We start from the raw sequence: 21838 nt of genomic DNA, 5'->3' as shown, positions 1-21838 counted from the left end.
GTGATAAACTGTGGTTCCTCACTCACTCACTCACTCACTCACGAATGTGGTCAGGGCTTGTCAAGTGCGTGCAAATCTGTTTTCTCAGCACTCGCTGCTCCTTATCTAATAATATGCTTTTATGAAAATCGAGGTCAGACAGGAGGTCGGTCAATAACTTTGTTTAGCGGTGACATTTCTGTTCACTACACACAGCAAGATGAGCAGACACAGTTAAAGGCTATGACCAAGCAGATGAAAGACTGAGCCAATATGGATGCTGTTTTAGAGAGCCTTGGCACCATGAGGCGTGACAACCTCTTCTGCTGATTCAGAATAGAAAAAGAGTACATTTAAACACTTTAATAAAATGATTTATTTTAATAAAACAATGACGTTTTTTAGCATCTCACAAGTAATGCAAAAATTACTTGTTTCCTTTGTGGAGGAAATTAATAAGGTAGAGGAGGATCTATTCCCCACGGAGAAGAATATAAAGCAGGGGAAGCATTAAGAACTGCACCTGCATTCAATCCCATCAAAAGAAGGATTGCTACCATTTCCAACTCCATTTTAATTTCCTGTTTATTTTGCTCTCTGAAGCTTTGGGAACTCTGAAAGGATTTAAATGTCCTTCAATTCCTGTCTCTTTCTCCCACTGCATTTGATCTATAGATTTGATTTTCAGCTTGAAAGCAAAAAGGGAGGGATTCCAAATGGGGAAGAAAACATCATGAGGACACGGAGGGGCTTAACACGTCTTGAAAGGTAGGGGAAATGGGAAGGGTATAAAACTTGCATTGCCAGCTCCGTGGATGAAATATAAGAAATTGTCAGGGACCGTGTAACAAAATGTGATATGTAGCAAATGAACTGGGCTTTATTCAATCCCCAAACAACCATAACAAGTCACATTCTGCTCTGTCGGAATTGTGCTGAGCCCTGTGCTGACAGAACTCACTTCCAGTCGACACTGGTGAGCACCCAATAAAAGACACGAGACACCATCGTTTTCCCCTCTAAATTCTGTAATCACGGTGATCTCACTGTTATTTTTTATTTTTTCTTTGCACCACAGTTCCTCAGCATAAAATGTCAGTTGGGAATATGTAGTCTAACTTGACCATGAAACCATGGTTACTGCAACCCAGGAAGTAGCTCTTGTATAAATTTGTGTTTGACACAAATTCCTTTCAAATTCCTGCTAAATGGTCTGTATTTATATAGCACTTTTCTAATCTTGATGACCACTCAAAGCTGCTTTACACTACAGTTTTGCCCTTCACCCATTCACTTACACAGCACATCTATGTTTTTCTATCACCCATCTTTCATACCCTTTCCCGCTGATTCCGAGAATCAAAACCCACAACCTTCGAGTTGAAAGACGACTCGTTCTACCACTGAGCTCCCGTTGCCCCGTGAGGGTAATTCTCCACTTCAAGAAAACAAACATAAACAAACTCCACCACATTAGACCAAGTGAGAGAAATGCAGGGTCCACACTGTGTTGCGCTCAAAAAACGACTCCAAGATGCATTCAATGACACTTGTAATTTCATTACTTCCACTATGAAATGCTTGCTACTGCTGTCACCCTGTGGTAATAGATACACTACTTTAATTAGGCAGTATTATTCGTCCACTCCCATGTTGATGAGACAATAAAAAACCTGAAATATATCTACTAATTTTCTCTGCCGTCTTTGCTCATTTGGTGTAAGTAGACAAATTCTATATATCTTTCTATCGTGTAGTACATAAGTCCACTGCTCTAAAAGCAATTTTTCTTTTTCATCAATCATAGGTCCTCTACACAACCTCTATTAAGCATCAAACAATAACAACATATGAAGACTGGCAAACAACATTATCAATGATCCTAATCATGTTTAAATTCTGAATAGATTCAGGGTCCCTCGATGTAATGGGTTCAGACTGAAGCACATTTTTGTGCCTTTGTCCGTCCTACGACTTAATGAAAAACTTAAATCAAGGTCGGATGCACGGTGAAAGGATTTCTCTGCATTTGCTGTGAATGTTTTTTGTGCGGTTTCTTGTATTGTGTTTAGTATAGCTGTGTTTAGTTGTAGTCTGGGATTATTGTCTTTTTTTATACTTCTGTGTCAGTGCAAATAGATCGGTCTGTCTATCTATCTATCTATCTATCTATCAAAAAAACAGTTCTAGTATGAACATATTTATTTCCTCTGCTTGACTCCTCCCCTTTGTGTGGGAGATCAGCTGCTGGAATGACTCCAAAAGTCACCCACTGTGCTGACACTGGAGTGGCCTTGGGGGGGGAGAAAAAAGGCAGCTTTTGTGAACCCACGGTTCCAGCAGCGGTGTTCCTCTGGGACGACTGAGCGGTGGAGTCAAGAGGGACTTTGACTGACGCTGAGAGACAGGATGGATACTGGGGGGACCGTGGAGACTCTGAGCTCAATGTATAGGTAAACCTGGGGGGGTAACTGTCAGACTTCATGCTCCTCAGGCATGCACATGGTTAAAAAGGGGGAGCGGTTTAACTTCAACCGCTTCTAATTGTGTCCGGCCTCCAGGTAAAGGAGATGATGAGCAGTTTGGGAGGCAGCTACCGTAAGTGTGAATTCAAGTGGATGGCTTTTAAATGTGAAGGTAGTGATTCATTATTCCACCTCATGTGATAGCTATGTGCAGTAATTTGTAACGGAGTTAATTTCCACCTAATGAGTGAGAGATTAATTCATGTGTGTGATGAATTGCAGTCACACTAAGCAAATTCCTCTTTAAAATAAGAGCGAGTGTGTGTGTGTGTGTGTGTGTGTGTGTGTGTGTGTGTGTGTGTGTGGGGAGCGTGTACCTTTCCAAACTCTGGTAAAGACCGCAGGGGCACTTATCTAAAATAAGTAGGCCTGCCCTCCACCGCAGTCCTCGCTAGCAGCTCCATATGGTAATGAGCTGTGTAAGATGAAGAAAATATGTTATTTGCAACACAAACAGCAACTGCAGTTAATTCAGAAGGCAGCCACACAGTTTCAACAACACTTCTCCAAGTGGCAAGTTCATCTGCAACATAAGATATTCAGCTCATCTAACATGTAACAATACAATGAGCCTTTTTAGGCAAATGAAATACAGTAAATACTCCAGACTCTCTCTCACTGTGGCGTGTGTCTGTGACCAGCTGCCAAAATATAAATTGAAATGAATAGCATTCCAGGAGGCTTGCTCTCCAAAGTGAAAGAGATGATGAGGTTAGAAGGTCCATCTGCAGGACAGTATGTGCGGTGTCTCAGTGATAGCGTCCTCATTAACATGAAGATTGTCTTAATCTGCCCACATTAGTCCATTTAAGCACGCTGACATTTGGCACCGGTGCCTCATTTTGAGTCTCAGCTGACAGAGGGAGAGGAGGAGAGAGGCGGCTTGTCAGTGTTGAGATTGAAAGTGTAGATATATCCCCTGTGTCATATTACAAATGCGGAGCGCTTACATGCAGTAGCTGTAGCAGGCCACAGTTTGATCTGAAAAATTAAGCCGCAAAGGCTGTAATGGGAAAACACTGAAAACCTATTTCCCAGAATTCTGTGAATCAATTAACTGTGAATTCCCAAATTAAAAAAAATACTGTTTAATGCTCGCATTGAGAATGGTTTCTGAAATTGTATTTGTTGAAAATCCTTTCACTGCCCTTCCATAGACAATTTAGTTTTTTTGTAGCTCTCACAGTGCCATAATAAACATGACCAATCATGTTTTGTGTTGGCAGGAATCATTTCCTTCGGCTCCAGGTATAAATGCACTAAGCAGCTGCTGATCACAAAGGGGCCCCAGTATGGATATCTTCTGATTTATCAAAAAAGTATTTCTTATTCTTCCTTTGGTTGTATTTCCTAGTTCCAAATTTTTAAAAAACAAAAGCCATTAAACTTGTTTAGTGCAATATCTGCCGTTGTATTTTTGTTATTTGTCAGTTCAAGTTCCGCTTCACAATCAATACTAGGCCGCTTTTGTGATTTTACTGCCAACAACAAATCTATAATGAATGCAATTTGCAGTGTTGCGTTTGTATCAATCATAGTCAAGCACAGGTGACTCTGAGGTCATGAATGATTGGCTGATGTACCTGTCTGTCACCTGTGTGCGCCCTGCTGATGCTCTGGAATCTTCAAAACAAGCCAGAGATGGATAGACTGCTGCAGCAAACACAATAGCCAAGAGATAGTGAGCGAATCACGGGGGGGAAAAAATGTCAGATGACTTGCTGCCAGAATTCCCACTTGAACCACAGACAACAGCTTCCAGTGTTTGGGGTCGAAAGTGTAGCCTGCTGCTTACGTTTCCACACTCACCAGCCCTATAGCTTCAAGAGGATGCAGAAAATAATTACAGATAAAGTCATCATCCCTTTAAGAGACATGATTCATTACTTCTGCGTATAAGAAATAGTGCCTAATTAGAGTAATTAAGGTTGCTGTCAGTCTCAAACGTCTAGGTCCAGTGTCTAACATTTAGGAGGATATTTCGGTGGAACTGTATTATACCGTCTAAAAGTATTTTTGTATATACTGTATGTATAAATCTTTTGTTTTTGGAAGTTTTCTACAAACAATGAAGAAGAACTTCTCCTTTCTGGTATGTGAAGGCCACCGTAGTTCTCTGATGTTCTTGGGAAAGGGAAGGGTGAGTGAACGACTCCTGCCGCCTTACCCAGATGTCACTAATTCTTGCACACTGGACCTTCAAAGAAAATCTGGAATAGAACACTAAACATGTTGAATTGCTGCAAAGAGACAACTTTCTTTGGTTTCAATTTATAGAAATAGGAAAAACAAGTCTGTGTTTATATTCATCTTCTGTAAGTCGTGCTAGGGTATTCTCTTGGATAATGGAACAAGGTTTGCGTGGAAAGACTGCAAAGTGATTTACAATACAAAGGGAATGCATTATTCTGTATGCAAAACATAGCAGAGGAGAGCGTTCACCAAATGTGTGTACACACAGTGATTTTTAATGTGACACCGCGCCAACTCGGAGGAAAAGTGCCATTACTGGTGTCTGCATCTAACGGCTGTGACCAAAAAGGAGTGGATCGGGACTTACGATCTTGTCTCCAAATAAGGAACTGGCATTATTCAGAGACTGCTCCTTATTGATTTTTAAATCACCATTTGGTTCCTCGCCTATTTCTCTGTAATTGCTATTTTATGTGTGTTGGTGCAGATATTCATGTAAGACTTGACAGATAAGTAGTTCTGACCGGGAGTTTGATCATGTGCACCTGTCTCTGCATCCCCACACAGACATATTACATCGCCTCCCCCCCACACAGACACACACGGATACGCACGCACACATCCCCAGTGTGTTTTGTTATGAGTCATTCACAAAGGCTGTGGATAGAATCTCGGCCGTCACAATGTACCAGGAAGACACTTGTGATAAAATAATTCATGGAGCTGCTCAGAAGGTCGGCTAATTAACCGACGCAAGGCGGGAGGCATTTGCTATCACAATCAAATTTGGAGCTGGAATCCTCCTGACTTACCAACACAGCTGCACCCACTTATCATATGAATCCAGTGGACCGTGTGGTTAGCCATCAAAACAAAGGCACAGTCACCCACTAATAGGGCCTCGGGAAGATTCCAGGACTGTGTGGGTGGAAGGTCAGCACCTTTGTTTCCATGACTGCCACACACTACTGTATATAATCCCTCTGATCATTATCTGTGCCTGGCTGGCTCCAATTCACACGCAGGCACCTGTCACAGCAGCGAGAAAGAGGAGCACTTGTACGAGCAGCAGTCGTGGTGGGGTTTTGATTTTCTTGTGGCTTCACTTTTTCTCACTTGAAATGGTTTTTTAACTCTTTTCTGAGCGTAACCATCTATGCAGAGTTGGCTGTCACATAACCTGTGAGTCGCAACGACACCCTAGGGAGAAAACCTCTTACAAAGCTACCCGCTGCAGTTATGTATTCCAGAGGTCACTTGAGCATTATCTGTCCATCTTTTCACATTTCAGGGTGTAAATGGCGACGGAGCTCAGAGCAGAGAAATAATTAGAAGTTAGCAGGTATGACAGATGGATTACAGTCATAATTGACTGTGTGGAGAGTTGATTGTCCTGTAGCTGCAGTCCACCTGCTTTGTCTTTGGAGTAGAGGGGCAAAAAATTGTCTCTTCCACATACAGTGCAGTGTGCCTGGAGAATTACAATATCTCCTCATATGTGCCGATTCTGCCTACGGTGATGAAGAAACCCAAAGATAGCCTAATTTTATTATTCCGCAGCAGATGGTGCAAAATGAGACGCAGGGGCCCAGCAGCTCAACGACCTTCATGTTGCTAATCTAACATCGCCCCTACATTGATCTAACATTAACACCTCACCCCTTGCAGAATATGCATGACTCTAAACAGGCTGCTCGCCCATGTGCTTTCGAACAAATCACCTCGACATGCAATTACCTCCTGCTCTGGAGTTATTTCTTCCCCCGTGGATGCGACGGCCCTTTCATTCGGGTGTGGGAATTAAACAGGTTTCCAGGTTAATTAATGTGACAGACAGACCCCATTGTGCCTGGTGTCAGCCCAAAAGGAGCCCTTATTGCCTCTTGTCCTGAAGGTGGACTTTTTATTGTTCTTTGATTTGTCATTTCTTAAAGGAGCACATAGTGCCAGCCCAGTAATTGACTTGGAGAAGACTGCATCGACTAGACATGTTGCTGAATACTTGAAACAAAAGCTTTGGTTTCTCACAGGAGCCTTAACTCATCCGGAGTGATGCAGTGAAATGTAGTGCATAAACACACATACGGAGACCAAAGCTGGATCTGTTTGTGTCACCAACTGTCTAAACCTCTTCCACATACATTGTCACTCCTCCTTGTTTCCTGCTTCAGTCTATATAAGTCATAATGAAATTATAGTGGCATTTGTCCTAGATACAGTAAATGCATGTCCCCGCCCACGTGGTTGCATGTCTATCGGTACGTTTCCATGGACAGTTAAGTGGTTTGACCGCGACATTTAATGGGACTAGTGTCATTGTTTCAGTATCAAAACACTGAAGTGTGTCTGATTCTGCTACGCTAGGTGGCGATATTCCCCATTTCAGCTTCTTAGTATTAAAGGAATACTTCACCGATTTGCACTTTGCTTTGTATTACTAGAATAGAGGTAGTATTTTTAAAAAATTGTGCTTCCCAACCTCAGTTTCCCCCGAGCTGAGAAATATCTTCATTCTTTTTTTTGTTACGTGCCCACCAAGTGTCACTGGTGGGCACGTAACAAAAAAAGAGAATGAAGATATTTCTCGACTCAGGGGAAACTGAGGTTGGGAATCAACGTTTTTAAGTATTCCTTTAAAACAGCAGGCGTCAGTGACATACACCACTGTTGTTAGTGTGTGTTTCTAGGTTTAGCAAGCTTCTCAACAACGGTTGCTGTTACAACGGTTCAAGGTGACAATTTCATGGAGTGACCGTGTGCACAACTATGCTGAACTACCAGCCAACATGGACGGTGTGGCCATGAAAAAGGACCGACGTGAGGCGCACCACAGGTACGTCCTGCTGATCCTGACATGAAGCTTACACTGCCGTTATTCTCCAGGTCCTGCTTTATGCTATCTTAGCATCAAAGATGCTACACATTAATGACCCTTGACTTAAAAAAAAAACAAAAAACGTTTAAATACAGTGCATTTATACAGATTTTAGAAACACACCTACAATACAAAGTTGTATTATATTGTATTGTATATTACATTTTTTTAGCTGACAAACCCATAGTGCTATAATGGTGAGCATAGCTGCCATCCTAATGTTGGACCAGGATTTGAATCCTGGCAATTGCTGTTGTCTTTCCCTCAATTCACTGCATGGCTTCCCCCGTATCACTGAGCACATGAAAAATAGAAAACCTTGAATCCTTGAACCCATAAATTCAGTCTCCTCATCAGTCCACGGTCTGTGCACCAGTCTGGATTTCATCATGTTTTATTCTCGCTGTTGTCTCCTTCTCCTGTGTACCAGCTTCTTCTACTATTTCCAGAGCCCGTGGGTGGGAATTGTGGAATTCTCAAAGCACCAGGTCCAGTGTGGGTCCAGTTGGACATGTAATAGCATTTCAACTGCGAACCACATTATCTGTGTGTGTTAGTGTGATTTGGGGAATTTCAATTTAGTACAATTTCACTTTGTCTGGTTTTATCAACACGGTCATTTTGTTTTCTTGATCGTCATGTAAATGTACTGAGTGTGAAAGTGAGCGGAGATCCAAACTGAAAAGAAGCACAATCTCACTCTAAATCACACAGCCTCCCCCAGGGGAAAAGCTCCTCTTCCTGGGGTTAGTCATTGAATTAAATCACAGTGAGGGCCCCATTTTTCAAAAGTAACCTTTCCATTGACAGTGTAAGTGGGTGTCAGGCTCTTACCGTAGAGTCCAGGGAGTGGAATTAGTGTCGTGCATTGCGACACCAGTCTCTCAGGGTGTCATTTGTGGGGGCTATTGCTGTGTTTTTTTTTTTTTTGTGGAAGCCCTGCCTGCCTGTCTCATTGCGCTCACAGTGGAGGAGGCCATCTGCCTACCTCTCCTTTCACATCCCTCTTTTCTCTTCTCAGCAGTCTCTTCCCAGCAGTTCCCACACACTTTCCTTAAATGTATTTTTGGTGCATCTCATGAATTTCTGAGCCCAATGTGTATCACGTTTGCGCCCAGAACCCCATTATCATCTCTGGAGTTGGACGTGCACGAGGCAGTTATTGCAGTTAATGGAGACGAGCGCACTATATGACAGGATTAGCCGTGAATTTATCTCTGTTCAACTTAATTAAATAGAAATGTGTCCATGCAAGTTTGTAATGTCAATAGGACACGTTTGCATAAGAGAGAGCAACACTGCCTTTTCTAATCTTTTAATTGAACAGAAGTAAATGGAACGGACATGAGCGTACGGTGGGATTCTGCTCCTCATAATCATTTCCACGATAAGGCCACTCTCTGATTGCGCAACTTCAGTGACTTATTCTATCATTCATTTATTGTTTTGTGTCTGACTGTTTCCACAGTCTGTCAGATGCTGCATATGTGACTAGTCCACAAGTGGTCGGTTTCAATATTTTGGGGCTTTGCAAAAATGTAGTGTTATAATTCTGTTACAAAATTAATCACCATCTATTTTGATAGCTGATTAAACATTTTGAGTGGGGTAACTGTTATTCTTTGAAGTTATGTTTTGAAGTAAGAGCATTAAAATTAAATTGTGTGCACAAAATACTAATTCCTTCCCACGAAATAGGTAAAACATTCACACAAAATACTAATTTGTTCCCATAAAATACTAATTCCTTCCCACGAAATAGGTAAAACATGCACACAAAATACTAATTCATTCCCACGAAATAGGTAAAACATGCACTGAAAATACTAATTTGTTCCCACAAAATACTTATTCCTTCCCACAAAATAGGTAAAACATGCACACAAAATACTAATTTGTTCCCACAAAATACTAATTCCTTCCCACGAAATAGGTAAAACGTGTGCACAAAATAGGTTTAATGTCCATCCACCCTGAACAGATCGCCAGTCCATCACAGGGATACATATAGAGACAAACAACCCGTCACTCTCACATTCACACCTACAGTCAATGTAGAGTGTCCAATTTACCTAATCCCCATACTGCATGTTTTTGGACTGTGGGAGGAAACCGGAGAACCTGGAGAAAACCCACCCACACACACAGGGAGAAATAGGTATAATGTGCGCATGAAATTAATAACATTAATAACATTCTCATGAATTACTGGGAGAGCTGTACAAGTAAAGCGAGCGAAGAGGGCCGAAGCTTCGGGATGGAGTGTGATTGAGTTTAATTTTAGGTTGGGAATGAGTTACAAATATATTTTTAAATGCCTGGCATTGCAGGGAATCAATATGAACGAGAGGCATTTAAACAGAATATTAAGAGCCAGGTTACTCTATAGGTAGCAACGTAACCCCGCCTCCACCTCGCTGAATGCATGCACACTCCCACAGCAGGGGATACAAATCCTGTTGAGGTTAACTACTTTGGCATGACACTTGCAATGCTAGGCTTTTGAGAATATCTTTGTAACTCATCCCCAAGCTTTAGTTCTCTTCACTCGCTTTACTTGTGCAGCTCTCCAGGTAATAAATGAGAATGTTATTAATATTATTCGTGTGCACGTTTCACCCATTTCGTGGGAATGAATTAGTATTTCATGGCCACAAATTAATATTTCGTGCACACAAATGAATTTTTTATCTGGGGCTCTGTAGTTTGTTCTTTTTTTCTTTTGAGGTAGTGACAAAAATAAAATAAAATGTATACATAGTATATATATATTTTAGCCCTTTCACACTATCATACTCTCTGGCAATCACACACACACTCCTGAAATAATAGTGAAATAATAATGTCTGAATTAGACATTTGATATATAAATATATCCTGAGCTTGACTATCTTCCCATAACAATTTGAGGCTAGTACAGTCTACTGGCCTTATTTAAAGGTCCAGTGTTAAGAATCAGTGACATTTCCCACTTGTTTTCAGTCCTGTTCATTTCTTCTGAGATTGCATATTTAAGGTAGTAGGATTGTCTACATATTGTGAGTGTTTTATATTTATATATATATATATATGTATATATATATATATATATATATATATATATATATATACACTGTATGTAGTGAACATATTTTGTATAGTGTCGTATCTCCAGCTGGGTCATTGCACATTTATGTTTTATTTACGCATATTTGTATTTCTCTGCGTCTTGTCCTTTCAAAAGACTGACTCCAGAAGTTTTACACACAAATTCCTTTGTGCTCAGACAGTCTGTTCATGCACACATGGCTAATGAACATCTTGAGTCTTGAATCTAATGGTGAGACTGCAGATTGTAGCAAATGGAGGACTCCTCTGCTCACTCATCACATTCCCAAGCTACAGTGACTTTAGCGTACCAGATTTGATGTTGTCCTTTTTCATTTGCATAGTAAGCTTTTTCTTTGTAACACTAAATAAACTCTCTGGCTGGTCTGTTCCTTCAGGCTACTGTAGAAGCATGGCTTCATAAAGCAAGACCTTTGCCAAAAGTACATATAAAAGGCTTATTGTAAGGCCACAAATACCTAACTATTTTCAATTTAAAGCAATTATACACCTTTACAAAGTATGCTTATGGGTAGTTTCTTCAATATACGCCAATAAATCCTCCTAAATGTTACACACTGGACATTTAAAGAATGTTTGTGCGGATTCAATTACCACCTTGCCATAAGCAGGCATTGGAAAAACATTATGCTCCAACTGTTTAACAAATATCCTGCTCCTACAAAGGCGGAAATAAACAGCACGACTGCTGCATTTTGACATTTTAAATTTAAAGTACATCCTTACAGATGACACATGCAACTCTCACTCACATGATGATTACAGTTTGTATCTGCTCTGATTATTTATGGTTCTTTTCATCTTTTTCTTTCACTTGCACTTTGAGTGCACCTTTGAGGGCCGTGCCATCTATGTATAACTACCAGGAACGTCTGTCTGTCTGTGTGTGTTTTACTCGCATATCTCTCGAGCCGATGTGTCTTGCTACGGCCACGAGTAAATGCAGTGTCAAGCTTCCTTCTTTTTTTATAGGACCAATAGATCTACTATTGCCGTGTTTCCGTCAAGTGGAACGGTTCAGTTTGGTACAGTGCGGTATTACCATTTTTGGCACCCTTCCTTGGAGTACCAGAGTGAAATGGTACAGTAAGGTCAGCTGTTTGGGCGGTGGAAAACTGTCTCTCCCTTGTGACAGATGTAAATATCCCATGGATGTCAAGGCAATTTTAAATAGCACTCTACGACTAAGAATAGGAAAAAAGATGAATATGCCTGTAAACAGTCGAATCATCGCTTTGTTGTCGCAAACAACAACGTCGTGCTACGTATCACGACTGGGTGTTAACCTCATTTTCTAATAATTTAGAGGATAGTTACTTGTCGTAGGCAGTCCCCCTAGCAAACGCGTATCTGAGTGACATCTGACTCGTCTTTTGTCTTGCAGTGCAACGTTACCTGCAGATGTGGAGGAAGCAGATCTTAGTTTAATGCATTCTTGATATTCCAGGACATGATTGTGGCTGAGGTGGAGACATAAATTGCTTGCGTTGCCTCCTGCGGCTACAACTTTAACCCGACAACATTTGCAGAATATTGTTGTTTGATCGACGTCAGATTTTTTAAAGCCGAAGAACTTCCAAACAACAGACACGGCTCCTGTTTTCTGTACAAGTTCTTCCATTTCGGAACTTTCACCATGTTTATACATTTTGTTCACCGCTTAACGACATCCGCTCTCACATGCTGCTTGTTTGGTGCAACTGCAAAACAGCAACAATGTCCCCAACATTTACAAACGATATTGGGGTATATGAAAAATTCATAAAAGACAAACAAACACAGTATTCGGTATGAACCGGTACTTGGTATGAACCAGTACTTGGTATACATGTGCTCTGCTCTGACATAAATTATTGGTGGCCTCTCTCTTGGGTCTCTCTTGTGGTTGCTCCACAATGTAACCCTGCTTGCAGCCCTAGTTTACAGTTAGTGAATCATTTATGTGATATGTTGATATCCAGTCCAATGATTTTGACCTCAATCGGCATCGGTATCAGTATCAGTATCAGTATCAGTATCCTTACCAAGAACATCCTTAGTTTGAATCGGCCAATATTATCCTATTTGCTGAAAATGAAATTTACCAAAATAAATATTGGATGATGCCATTGTATAGCCAACAAATCAGTGTATACCTGTGCTCAGCTGACACATGTTCTCTCACTGTAACCTACTAAAGGAAAACAGCAGTCATTACAGTAATAGAGCCTGACAATACAGTATATCATTCAAATAGGACATTAGGCTACTTCAAATGATCTCGCATTTATAAAATTAATTCCACAAATGTGCTCTGTGAGAGTCCCTGGCTCGTGCGCGCGATACGAAAGCAAATTATCATAATCTGCTTGTTTGTAAAAGCACCATCTGTGCAGCAAAATAGTTTGGTGATGATAGTGTTTTGTTAAGAAGATGTGAGGGCGCCATGCTCCTGAAGATGTGGTTAATTATCACCACTGTGTGTGTGCCAGCGACGTGTCTGCTCTGCGTGTGTGTGTGTGTTTGCGGGGTGCACAGGGATGAATCAGGAGTGTCTTCTGAAGAAGGGTTGCCTGGGAGACCAGCCTGGACCCCTCCACCAAACGTGTCTGTTCTGCTCTCTCCCCCTCCCCCTCCCCCTCCCCCTCTCTCTTCCGTTTTTAAAGGTGCATCACTGATGAATCCAAAACTATTTCAGGAAAAAAGGCACCTTTTTCTTTTTCAATTTTTTTTATTTTCCTTTTCAGTAAAGAGGCGGGTGAAGCTCTTACCTGCTGCAACTCTTTCATAAAGCCACAGATCTCCCTTTTCATGGCTGCCACTGTCAACATCAAAAGAAGACTTTTGTTGTTGTGTGTGTGTGTGTGAGTGTGTATGTGAGTTTCCTCTGTGGGACCATTTCTGCTATAAGCACTGACTTGTTCAGGACCAGAACTCCTCGTGGAGACCAAAGCCTGTTCCTAATGAGGCAGAATCTTCTGACAGATCACGTGATTGCAATTTGATTTGTGATGTAATTGTTAGGGCAAGCTGTAGTTCACAGATTTAAAACATGACGGAGCAACACAACCTGATGTATCATCAATATATTGACTTCTCTATGTTCTGATACAAGAGAGAGGAATTATTATTGAAAATATTTGACATAAGAACATATGTCAAATAAAGCACAATTATCAAAAGCTGTAACTAAACAATAGAGCTATTACACAAAATAAAATGATTCCAATAAGAATACTATAGGTCCTTTCTGTAAACAATCTCTGACACTGACAGATGAAATAATAATCCATGGGTCAGTGTTTGGGTCACAGCCTTTGTTTTTCACTAAATGAGTTTAACTGCTCAGTCCCATGTGGAGATAAGAACTGTGGTTGGATTAAGGTTTAAGTTAAACATTAGCTAGTTATGGTTAAGGCTGGGGATAAGACGTAGGTTGCATAAAGATGAGCATGTCTGGGATGCTGTGGGAACAGAGGGTTAGATTTCCCACAGCATTTAAGCAGGCCCTGAAAACTTCACAGGGCTTTTTGAGGGCTAAGACCTGGGCTACATTCAGATTGACAGCCGCAATATTCAAATCTGATCTATTACACATCAGATTTGATGGTTTACATTCATGGCTATCGTGTATACTATGAGAAAATGTCATACGGACGAGACCACATGGTACTGAGATAAAAATGTGCCTTTATTGATTTGATTTATTTGATGTAAACAAAAATACATAACCCTTCAAAGATGTCGAGGAGTCGGTAAGGAAATACTAAACAAGCACAAAATACATCCTCAAATACTGCAATGAAAAAGCCACTAATACATAAAAACAAACGTGAGGATTCCTAATTAACGATTGCAATCATGCAATATCATAGACTGTCATAGACTAACATTTAGCATCTCATCTACCATCACTACACATTATGCTAAACATTAACATACATACATGAAAAAGAAAAATATGAAGTCGGTGAGTCTTCACATGGGGAAATTCAGAAACAGAAGCTATCACAGTGAATCTGTGGGTGAGATGGAAGAGGACACTCTCCTTCCATTGTGGTTTGATTGTCAATGCTCAGAGACAAAGAGCCACATGGCTTCTGATATGACCATTATTATTCTTGTCACATGAACACATATTGGATTTATACAGTATCCGATCGAAGATCGCACACAGAAGTGGCGTAGCTATGATTTGAAAACAGGAATTGACTTTTTGTTTTCTCTGTCCTCTGTCCCCCCCAAAAAAAAAAATCACATCGGAGTCACAACGATGGGGGAAAAAAAAGTGAACATAGCTCTGGTTTTAGGTTTAAGCCCTTTACTGTGATGGTTAAGGTTAAGGTAAGGGACCAGGAAATCTATAAGTGTCCACTAAGGGAGCGTATACTTTGGATGAATATCTTTGTGAGAACCATTTTGACTTAGTAACCACATTTTGGGTGGTTAATGGTGGGGACATTTCAACTGATGCTCTCTTTCCTCACTAATGGCGTGTTTCCACCGGCTCGACTCTGCTTAGTTGCATTTCCACTAGCATAGTCCCTGGTACCAGGTACTTCTTTTAGTACCTGCTCTGGCCAGGTTCCAAGCAAACTGAGGCGATACTATGCGTGACGTCGCCAGACTGCTGGCCACTGATTGGTCAGAGTGCCGTCACAGAAAGAGACGTCCGACACAAGAATCAAGCCGAACAGTGCCAAACTGTAGATCACTTAAAAAAAAGACTCAGCAATCCTAAAAACGTGGATTAGTCTCCAACAATTACCAGGGAAATGTCTATAATCTCAATATTTAACAGAGGAGTCTGGTGTTTTTTGCGACAGCACTGCTGATTGCGAGCCGCAACACAAACCCTGCCACTTTATTCCAGTCCAGTGACTGTGTCTGTGACTGTGCTCCGGTCATGGAGCGGGTACTGAACAAATAGTTTTAATTAACTGATTCTAATGATTTAGTTACACTGAAAACAACTGCTTTACATCTCGTGTGTGTGTCGCGTGTAAAACGAAGTCACGGCAGTTTCATGCAGCCGTGTAGCGATGACTCCGCCCACGAGTTGGTACTATTTTTTTAGTGGAAAACCCACCTAAACTGTGCTGAGGCGAGTCGAGCTGGGACCACAGGTGGAAAAGGGGCTTAAGAGTGCAGCACAGAAATGTGTGTTTGTTCTTGTATGTGTATATTTGTAAGGACCCAAAAAAAAAAACGTATAAAACATGGGGACATGTTGTTTGGAGTTAAGATCTGGTTTTAGGGTTGGATTTAGAATTGGGTTTAGGATTAGTTGTGATGGTAAAGGTTGGGGCAAGGTGCTGGGGAATGCATTTTGTCTATGAGTGTCTTCAGTAAGAATGCCGTGTGTGTCTTTGCGAGGACCAAAAAAAATGTAGAAACCAAGGGTGTCAAAGTCAGTCACAGAAGGCGCCACATTTTAAAAACTGTGTCCAATTCGACGGCCAGATAAGTCACATCATAGAACAAAGCAAGGTTATGTATTAAATAATGAAACAAATCATAGATCAAATTTGAAATTAAAAATTATATGTTGGACCCAGTGCATACTTTTTCCTTAAAATAAAATGCATGTAATAGCTTCAGAAGGGTCACACATTGGACAACTGTTTCAAAGTCATACACACATCAGTTGTAGATTTTCCATTGGAATCACCTTCACCTTCAAGGACTTTTCAGGACCAATTTCCTCAAATCAGTCAGTCTTTTAATTTCCCAGGCATCACGTCATCATTTGCTCTCTCGCTAACGTTACTCGCTCATTGTTCTGCATGGAATCTCATGTCACTGGCTTGAGACAGAGACAGTGGACAGTGGACAGTGTCCTCAACACCGCTAGTAATTACGACTTGATGTTTGTTCTGCGTCTGCCTAGTCTACATACATGCAATGTCATTTGCAGTGTCTAGACGTGTAAAGCTAAAAGAGAGGGAGCAAAAAACAAATGAGAGGCTTACAGTATAACAGTGCTCCCGCCATTCTGTGTTTTCAAATAGTTTATTTATTTTATGGGTGAGGTAACTTGATGTGTGGTGTGCTGGTAAGACATAACTAGGGTTGGGTACCGTTCATAATTGAACTGACACGGTACCGGTATCTGGCATTCATTCTTCAGCTTTAAAATGAATTGACCAGGTGCTTCATCGGGTTTGCATCCTTGTATTTCGCCTCGCAAATATTACAATCTGCGTCTAATTGTGTGAAACGCAGCCACACTTTCAGCTTGCGGTTATTGCTGACGCGCTCTCCTAGTCCTGTGACGCGTAGCTCTCACGGCACCGATTCATTAAAAGTGAACCAGTACTCGGTAGTACTGACGCGAATCGGTACCAAGTACAAAAAGTACCGGCTTTCGGTACCCAACCCTAGACATAACATATTGTCTCAAGGTCCAAATACAAGTGTACAGCGGGCTGAATGCGGCCCGCAGGCCTTGAGTTTGACATGTGGTATGAATGTTTTAGGAATGTGAAGACATTGTGTCTGGTCCTCACGACTTTAAAGGCCTTTATAAGGGTTAAGACTTGTATTAGGGTTTAGATTATTGGTTGGGATTTAGTTGTGATGGTTAATGTTAAGGTAAGGTGCTCGGGAATACATTTTACATTTGAGTGTCCTCAGTAACAATGCCGCGCGAGAACGTGTGTGTGTGTGTGTGTGTGTGTGTGTGTGATGAAGGAGGGAGTGGAAATAGCGAGAGAAGGAGATTATGAATGCTGCTGCCGCTGCTGCTGAGGCGCACTCAGAGTCTCAGAGACAATGGTCTCCAAGTGCTTCGTTTCTTCTTCTTCTTCACCTCCGTCTCTTGTTGAGCTCGACACAACTTCCTGAAAATCGTGCCTGCAAGAAGTGATCCTACTTTTCTTTTTTTTTTTTCCCCCCTCCACAACCAAGTGAGTGACGTCTCACGAAGGAAAGGGGGCTAAAAAAAAACTCGGCGCGCGGTGAATCCCTCTCGCTGTGACTCATTCATTTTGTATAAACGCGAACCGGTTGCAGTGACGGAATAGAGAAGCCCCATCTGACGGCTTTCATTAGCTGGATTTTCTCCTGCCTCCTGCACAGTGAAGGCACGTTAGAGCTCACAGACGCGTTTTTTTCCCCCTTTCTTTTTTTCATTTCTATCCTTCATCCTTCCACTGTGGAGATGATACGCACCACGGAGACACGGACACCACAGCCGTTCCTGTCCCTGCGCTCCCGTGGAGTTGGACTCGCAGCGGAGGATGTCTCCCACTTCAGCCGGTCCTAACGTTTAAGTATTTGGATTTATTGAATTCAAATTCCCTGCGTGTTATTCGATTAACAAGAAGAATCTGTCAGTTTTCAGGAGAGGCTCTCTCTCTCTCCCTCTCTCTCTCTCTCCCTCACTCTCACTCTCTCTCTCTCTCTCTCTCTCTGTGTCTCATCGCGCTTTGGATTTTTGGATAAATTAGGCCACTTCATCTGCAGCAGGTGCTTATTTGTGTGTGCGTCTTTTTCCTTTTATCTGCATTTATTGTTTGGTTTCTCACGGGTTTAGGCTTCATTTCTGCAAAGTGACTGAATCAGTGTTCAACAAGCTGCTGGCAGCAGCGGCGGCGGCAGCAGCAGCAGCAGCAGTAGTCGGGAGATGGGCGCAGTTTGCCTGAGCCATCATCCACCATCATCACCACCACACCACTGTCTCCTTTCTTCTTCTTCTTCTTCTCCTTCTTCGGCTCAGCTTGTTCTGTCTCCTCCCTGGTGACAAAGAATGGATTCTCATTAACTAAGTTATCTCTGCCTTTTCTTGGTTTCTATCATTAACTGTCAATAATCCTCGGTACAAACTTCCCATCATGGCTCGTCCCGGGCTGCTCGGCTGTTTGTGGCGAGCTCTGTGGATCATGAGGACGGTGGTGGATCGTGCGGCGCTGCCACAGGAGACTTACGCGCCTCATTCCATTCGGACTGAGGGACACCTGACCCTCGGCGGACTTTTCCCGGTGCACTCGAGAGGGGTAGACGGCGCGCCGTGCGGGGACCTGAAGAAGGAGAACGGCATCCAGAGGCTGGAAGCCATGATGTACGCTTTGGACCAGATCAACCAGGACGAACAACTCTTGCCCAACATCACGTTGGGCGCGCGGGTGCTGGACACTTGCTCGAGGGATACTTACGCGCTGGAGCAGTCGCTGACTTTCGTGCAAGCGCTGATCACGAAGGACACCTCCGACGTGAGGTGCACCAACGGGGAGCCGCCGGTGTTTGTCAAGCCCGAAAAAGTGGTGGGAGTCATCGGAGCCTCAGCAAGTTCAGTATCGATCATGGTCGCCAACATCCTACGCCTCTTTCAGGCAAGTCTTCTTTTTTTCCTTTTTTTTTGCAGTGGTGTGCGCAAACATTTCAGGGAGCAGGGGCTCAAGTGAAAAAAGGGGGGACCTACTCAAATAATTACATATCAATATATATATTGTGTCAATGTAAAATATATTATATATTGCAAAACACATTAAAACAGTAATTATTCCAGTGGGTGTCGACTCATGCCAAATTTTAAACATAATCAAATGTCCGTTACATTTAAATCATTGTCAAATGAGTTGCTGAACCTGTTGAACCGCTAAGCTCAACATCTGTTTCTGAGTATAGCAAAGTTTAGATCTCAACAGCATCATTGCCGTAGATGCTGTATACACACACATGCTCCCTCAGTCAGGTCCGATAGTATTGCTTCACATGGCCCGTTTTCAGATGAAGGACTCGGCATACAAATGTTGATGTGATGTTAACATTTCTGTCCATGAAGACCAAACAGGCAGAATAGTAGCATCACTAAGTGCACAACTAAAAGGTACATACTGCAGCTTTAATATGCCAACTCAACAAGTTTCTACAAAAGAAAACTATGAAAACAACCGTAGTCTCGCATGAATGATAAATGAATGATAAACAAAATCAATTCATAAATTCTGGGAGCATCAAATAGGGTCTTGTTTTTGGTTAGAGGGTAAAAGGGCAGGTGACGAAGCACCACTTGGGGTCTATCTGTTCACATCCATGCTGAGGATAATCTTGTGACCACAAAGCTGTTGAGATAATCTGTCTTTTTTTAGTAAAGAGTGAAAGTGATGCCCCTCCTCACTGCTGCCCGCCCCGCAGTAACTGGAAGCAGATGAAAAGGGATATCATGAGTGGTAAACAAACCAAAACCTTGTCTCCTGGAGAAAGAAAAACTACTGCCATCACCATTTGGCAATTGCCAAGTGGTAACATGCAATCATTTTTGCCTTTTCACATTTTTTTTTTTAAAACTCATTTTGTGTAATTAGTAGTTCTCACTGACAAGAGTCTGTGTCTGAAAATATGCGAATAAAAGGATGGAGAAGTGGTTCTGGGCTGATTTTTACCCTCCACTAACTGTGTTGGATGAGACAGCTGCATGTGCAGTTGCATGTCCCCGGTGGTGCTGAAAGAACAGCTTCCGTCTGTTCCAGTCTCACTCTGGAGTCTGGATGAGCGGGCACTGTGTAAGGCTGGCAAAGCCTGACACAATAACACCCAAATGCCACAAACCTCCTTCTGAAAATTACAGGCCTGCTTCATGTGATTGCACATGATTGTGCGAGCCTCTTACGTGGAACGACCGCAGGCGTTTTTTTTTTATGAATTGTTTTGAACCCCTAAAAGCCTTGATTCATGGTTGAGTTGGCTTGATTTCATCTGTGGGGGCGACACGAAATGAGCTTGTTTTCAAAGTCCCTGTGCCCTAATTGAGCTCGGTGACTGCAAGTTAATGAAATGAATTTGCAGCACTCATTTCAAAACGAGTTAGCCTGGGTTTATACGTCTCTATTCCTGTATGGCTGAGAGTCAACTAATGGAGTTGGCCCACTGCTGTTGCTGCAGTGGAATGGGGAAGCGCAGCAGGGCACCAGTGCAATAGATTAATTATTCAATATACATCTCCACAGCAAAACGTCTAATTACTTGAAATATCACACTGATACTTTTCGTATCTATGCAGATTCTTTGTCTGTGAGCAGAGCCGCGGAGAATTACCTGCGTGCAGTGGCGGTGGTAGTGATTAGCGGGTGCAGATTGGAACTCGCTCTCTTGTCATGTCTGTGCTTCCTTTATCGGTTTGGTTAGACAAATCAAGGGCCTCACTCTAAGTAGCTGTTTAACTGCAACTGTAAGAGCAAGAAAATACTTAACATGCTTTTAGCACCCCACCCCTCGTGTATAGGCTCCATTGTTTGGACAATTAGTCTGATGGTCTCCACCGCAAACCTTCATCCTGTCCACAGTTCCTGTTCACTCTTTGAAGGCTGAGTTAACATATTGCATTTTTTAGTATAACAAGTTAATAAAAACCCTGGAGTCAAGCTTTGAAGAATCCTCTGTACACTCATTAGTCTTTTGCAGAATGTGAGTGTTGTAAGACTTCCCCCCTTTTTTTTTTTAATCAAGCGTGTGTTTGTGAAATATAGGGGATTAAAGCCGTGGTAGGAAATAGCTGATTGTTGAGTTTCATCCACAAGTTGTTTTGGGATTGCAGCTCTTTGCATTGACTGAGCTCCTCGCTTCATAGACGGCACGACTCGAGGCAATCTCTCCATCTCTGAAAAACTCGTCTGATGGTGACATGTGTTTTATTGCATTTATTGTCCAAATCTCATTTAGACTCTTTCCTTTGAGGTTTCCTTGCAGGTTAGACAGTTGGCTGTAGTGGAGAAGCTTGTTTTCACCAACAACTGACTTCCTCTTTATTGCAATAACGTCTAGGGCTGTCACTTTTTTCAAGTTCGAACATCATGTGACATGCTGTTTCTGTTAAAATATTCACATTGCCTCCTGCCTGCACACACACACACACACACACACACACATTTTTGTTTCTATCACTCCCCTAAGGTTGGTCACTCGTGAGTTTGCCTGTATGTGATGCCTCACTCCGGTGGAGCTAACCGCTAAGCTAACAGGATAATCCACAGACTTGTTCGTCCATCAACTGTGCTTCTAGGCTGTTTTTTTTTTAGCTCGAAATTCATACAAATATCCTAATTTACGCTAAAAAGGACTTATAGAAAACAATAACCAGCCTTATTTATGTGTTTCGGTTGGTGTCATAACAACCCCGTGTTCTGTCAAGTTTTCCTTCTAACCAACAATATTCGAGGAACTGACCCTCGAGACTCTT

General features: G+C 42.0%; 1 protein-coding gene across 3 annotated transcripts in view; it reads left to right on the top strand.

Moving 5' to 3' along the window:
* The window catches only part of LOC131468975 (metabotropic glutamate receptor 7-like), a 180651-nt gene that overhangs the window by 44484 nt on the left and 114329 nt on the right, over positions 1 to 21838 (top strand). Inside the window, exons 1-2 of one of the 3 annotated variants that reach the window (XM_058643721.1) lie at positions 17497 to 17933; positions 18197 to 18992. The exons of the other annotated variants lie outside the window; for them this stretch is intronic. Of the exons in view, the coding sequence (XP_058499704.1) occupies positions 18495 to 18992 (498 nt within the window). The 5' untranslated portion in view covers positions 17497 to 17933; positions 18197 to 18494. Of the gene's footprint in view, positions 1 to 17496; positions 17934 to 18196; positions 18993 to 21838 lie in introns of those variants that run through there. 3 annotated transcript variants of the gene reach the window in all.

Source organism: Solea solea, chromosome 11 (genome assembly GCF_958295425.1).
Source record: "Solea solea chromosome 11, fSolSol10.1, whole genome shotgun sequence".
Classification (NCBI taxonomy): domain Eukaryota; kingdom Metazoa; phylum Chordata; class Actinopteri; order Pleuronectiformes; family Soleidae; genus Solea; species Solea solea.
This window is presented reverse-complemented; position numbering and strand designations above follow the sequence as displayed.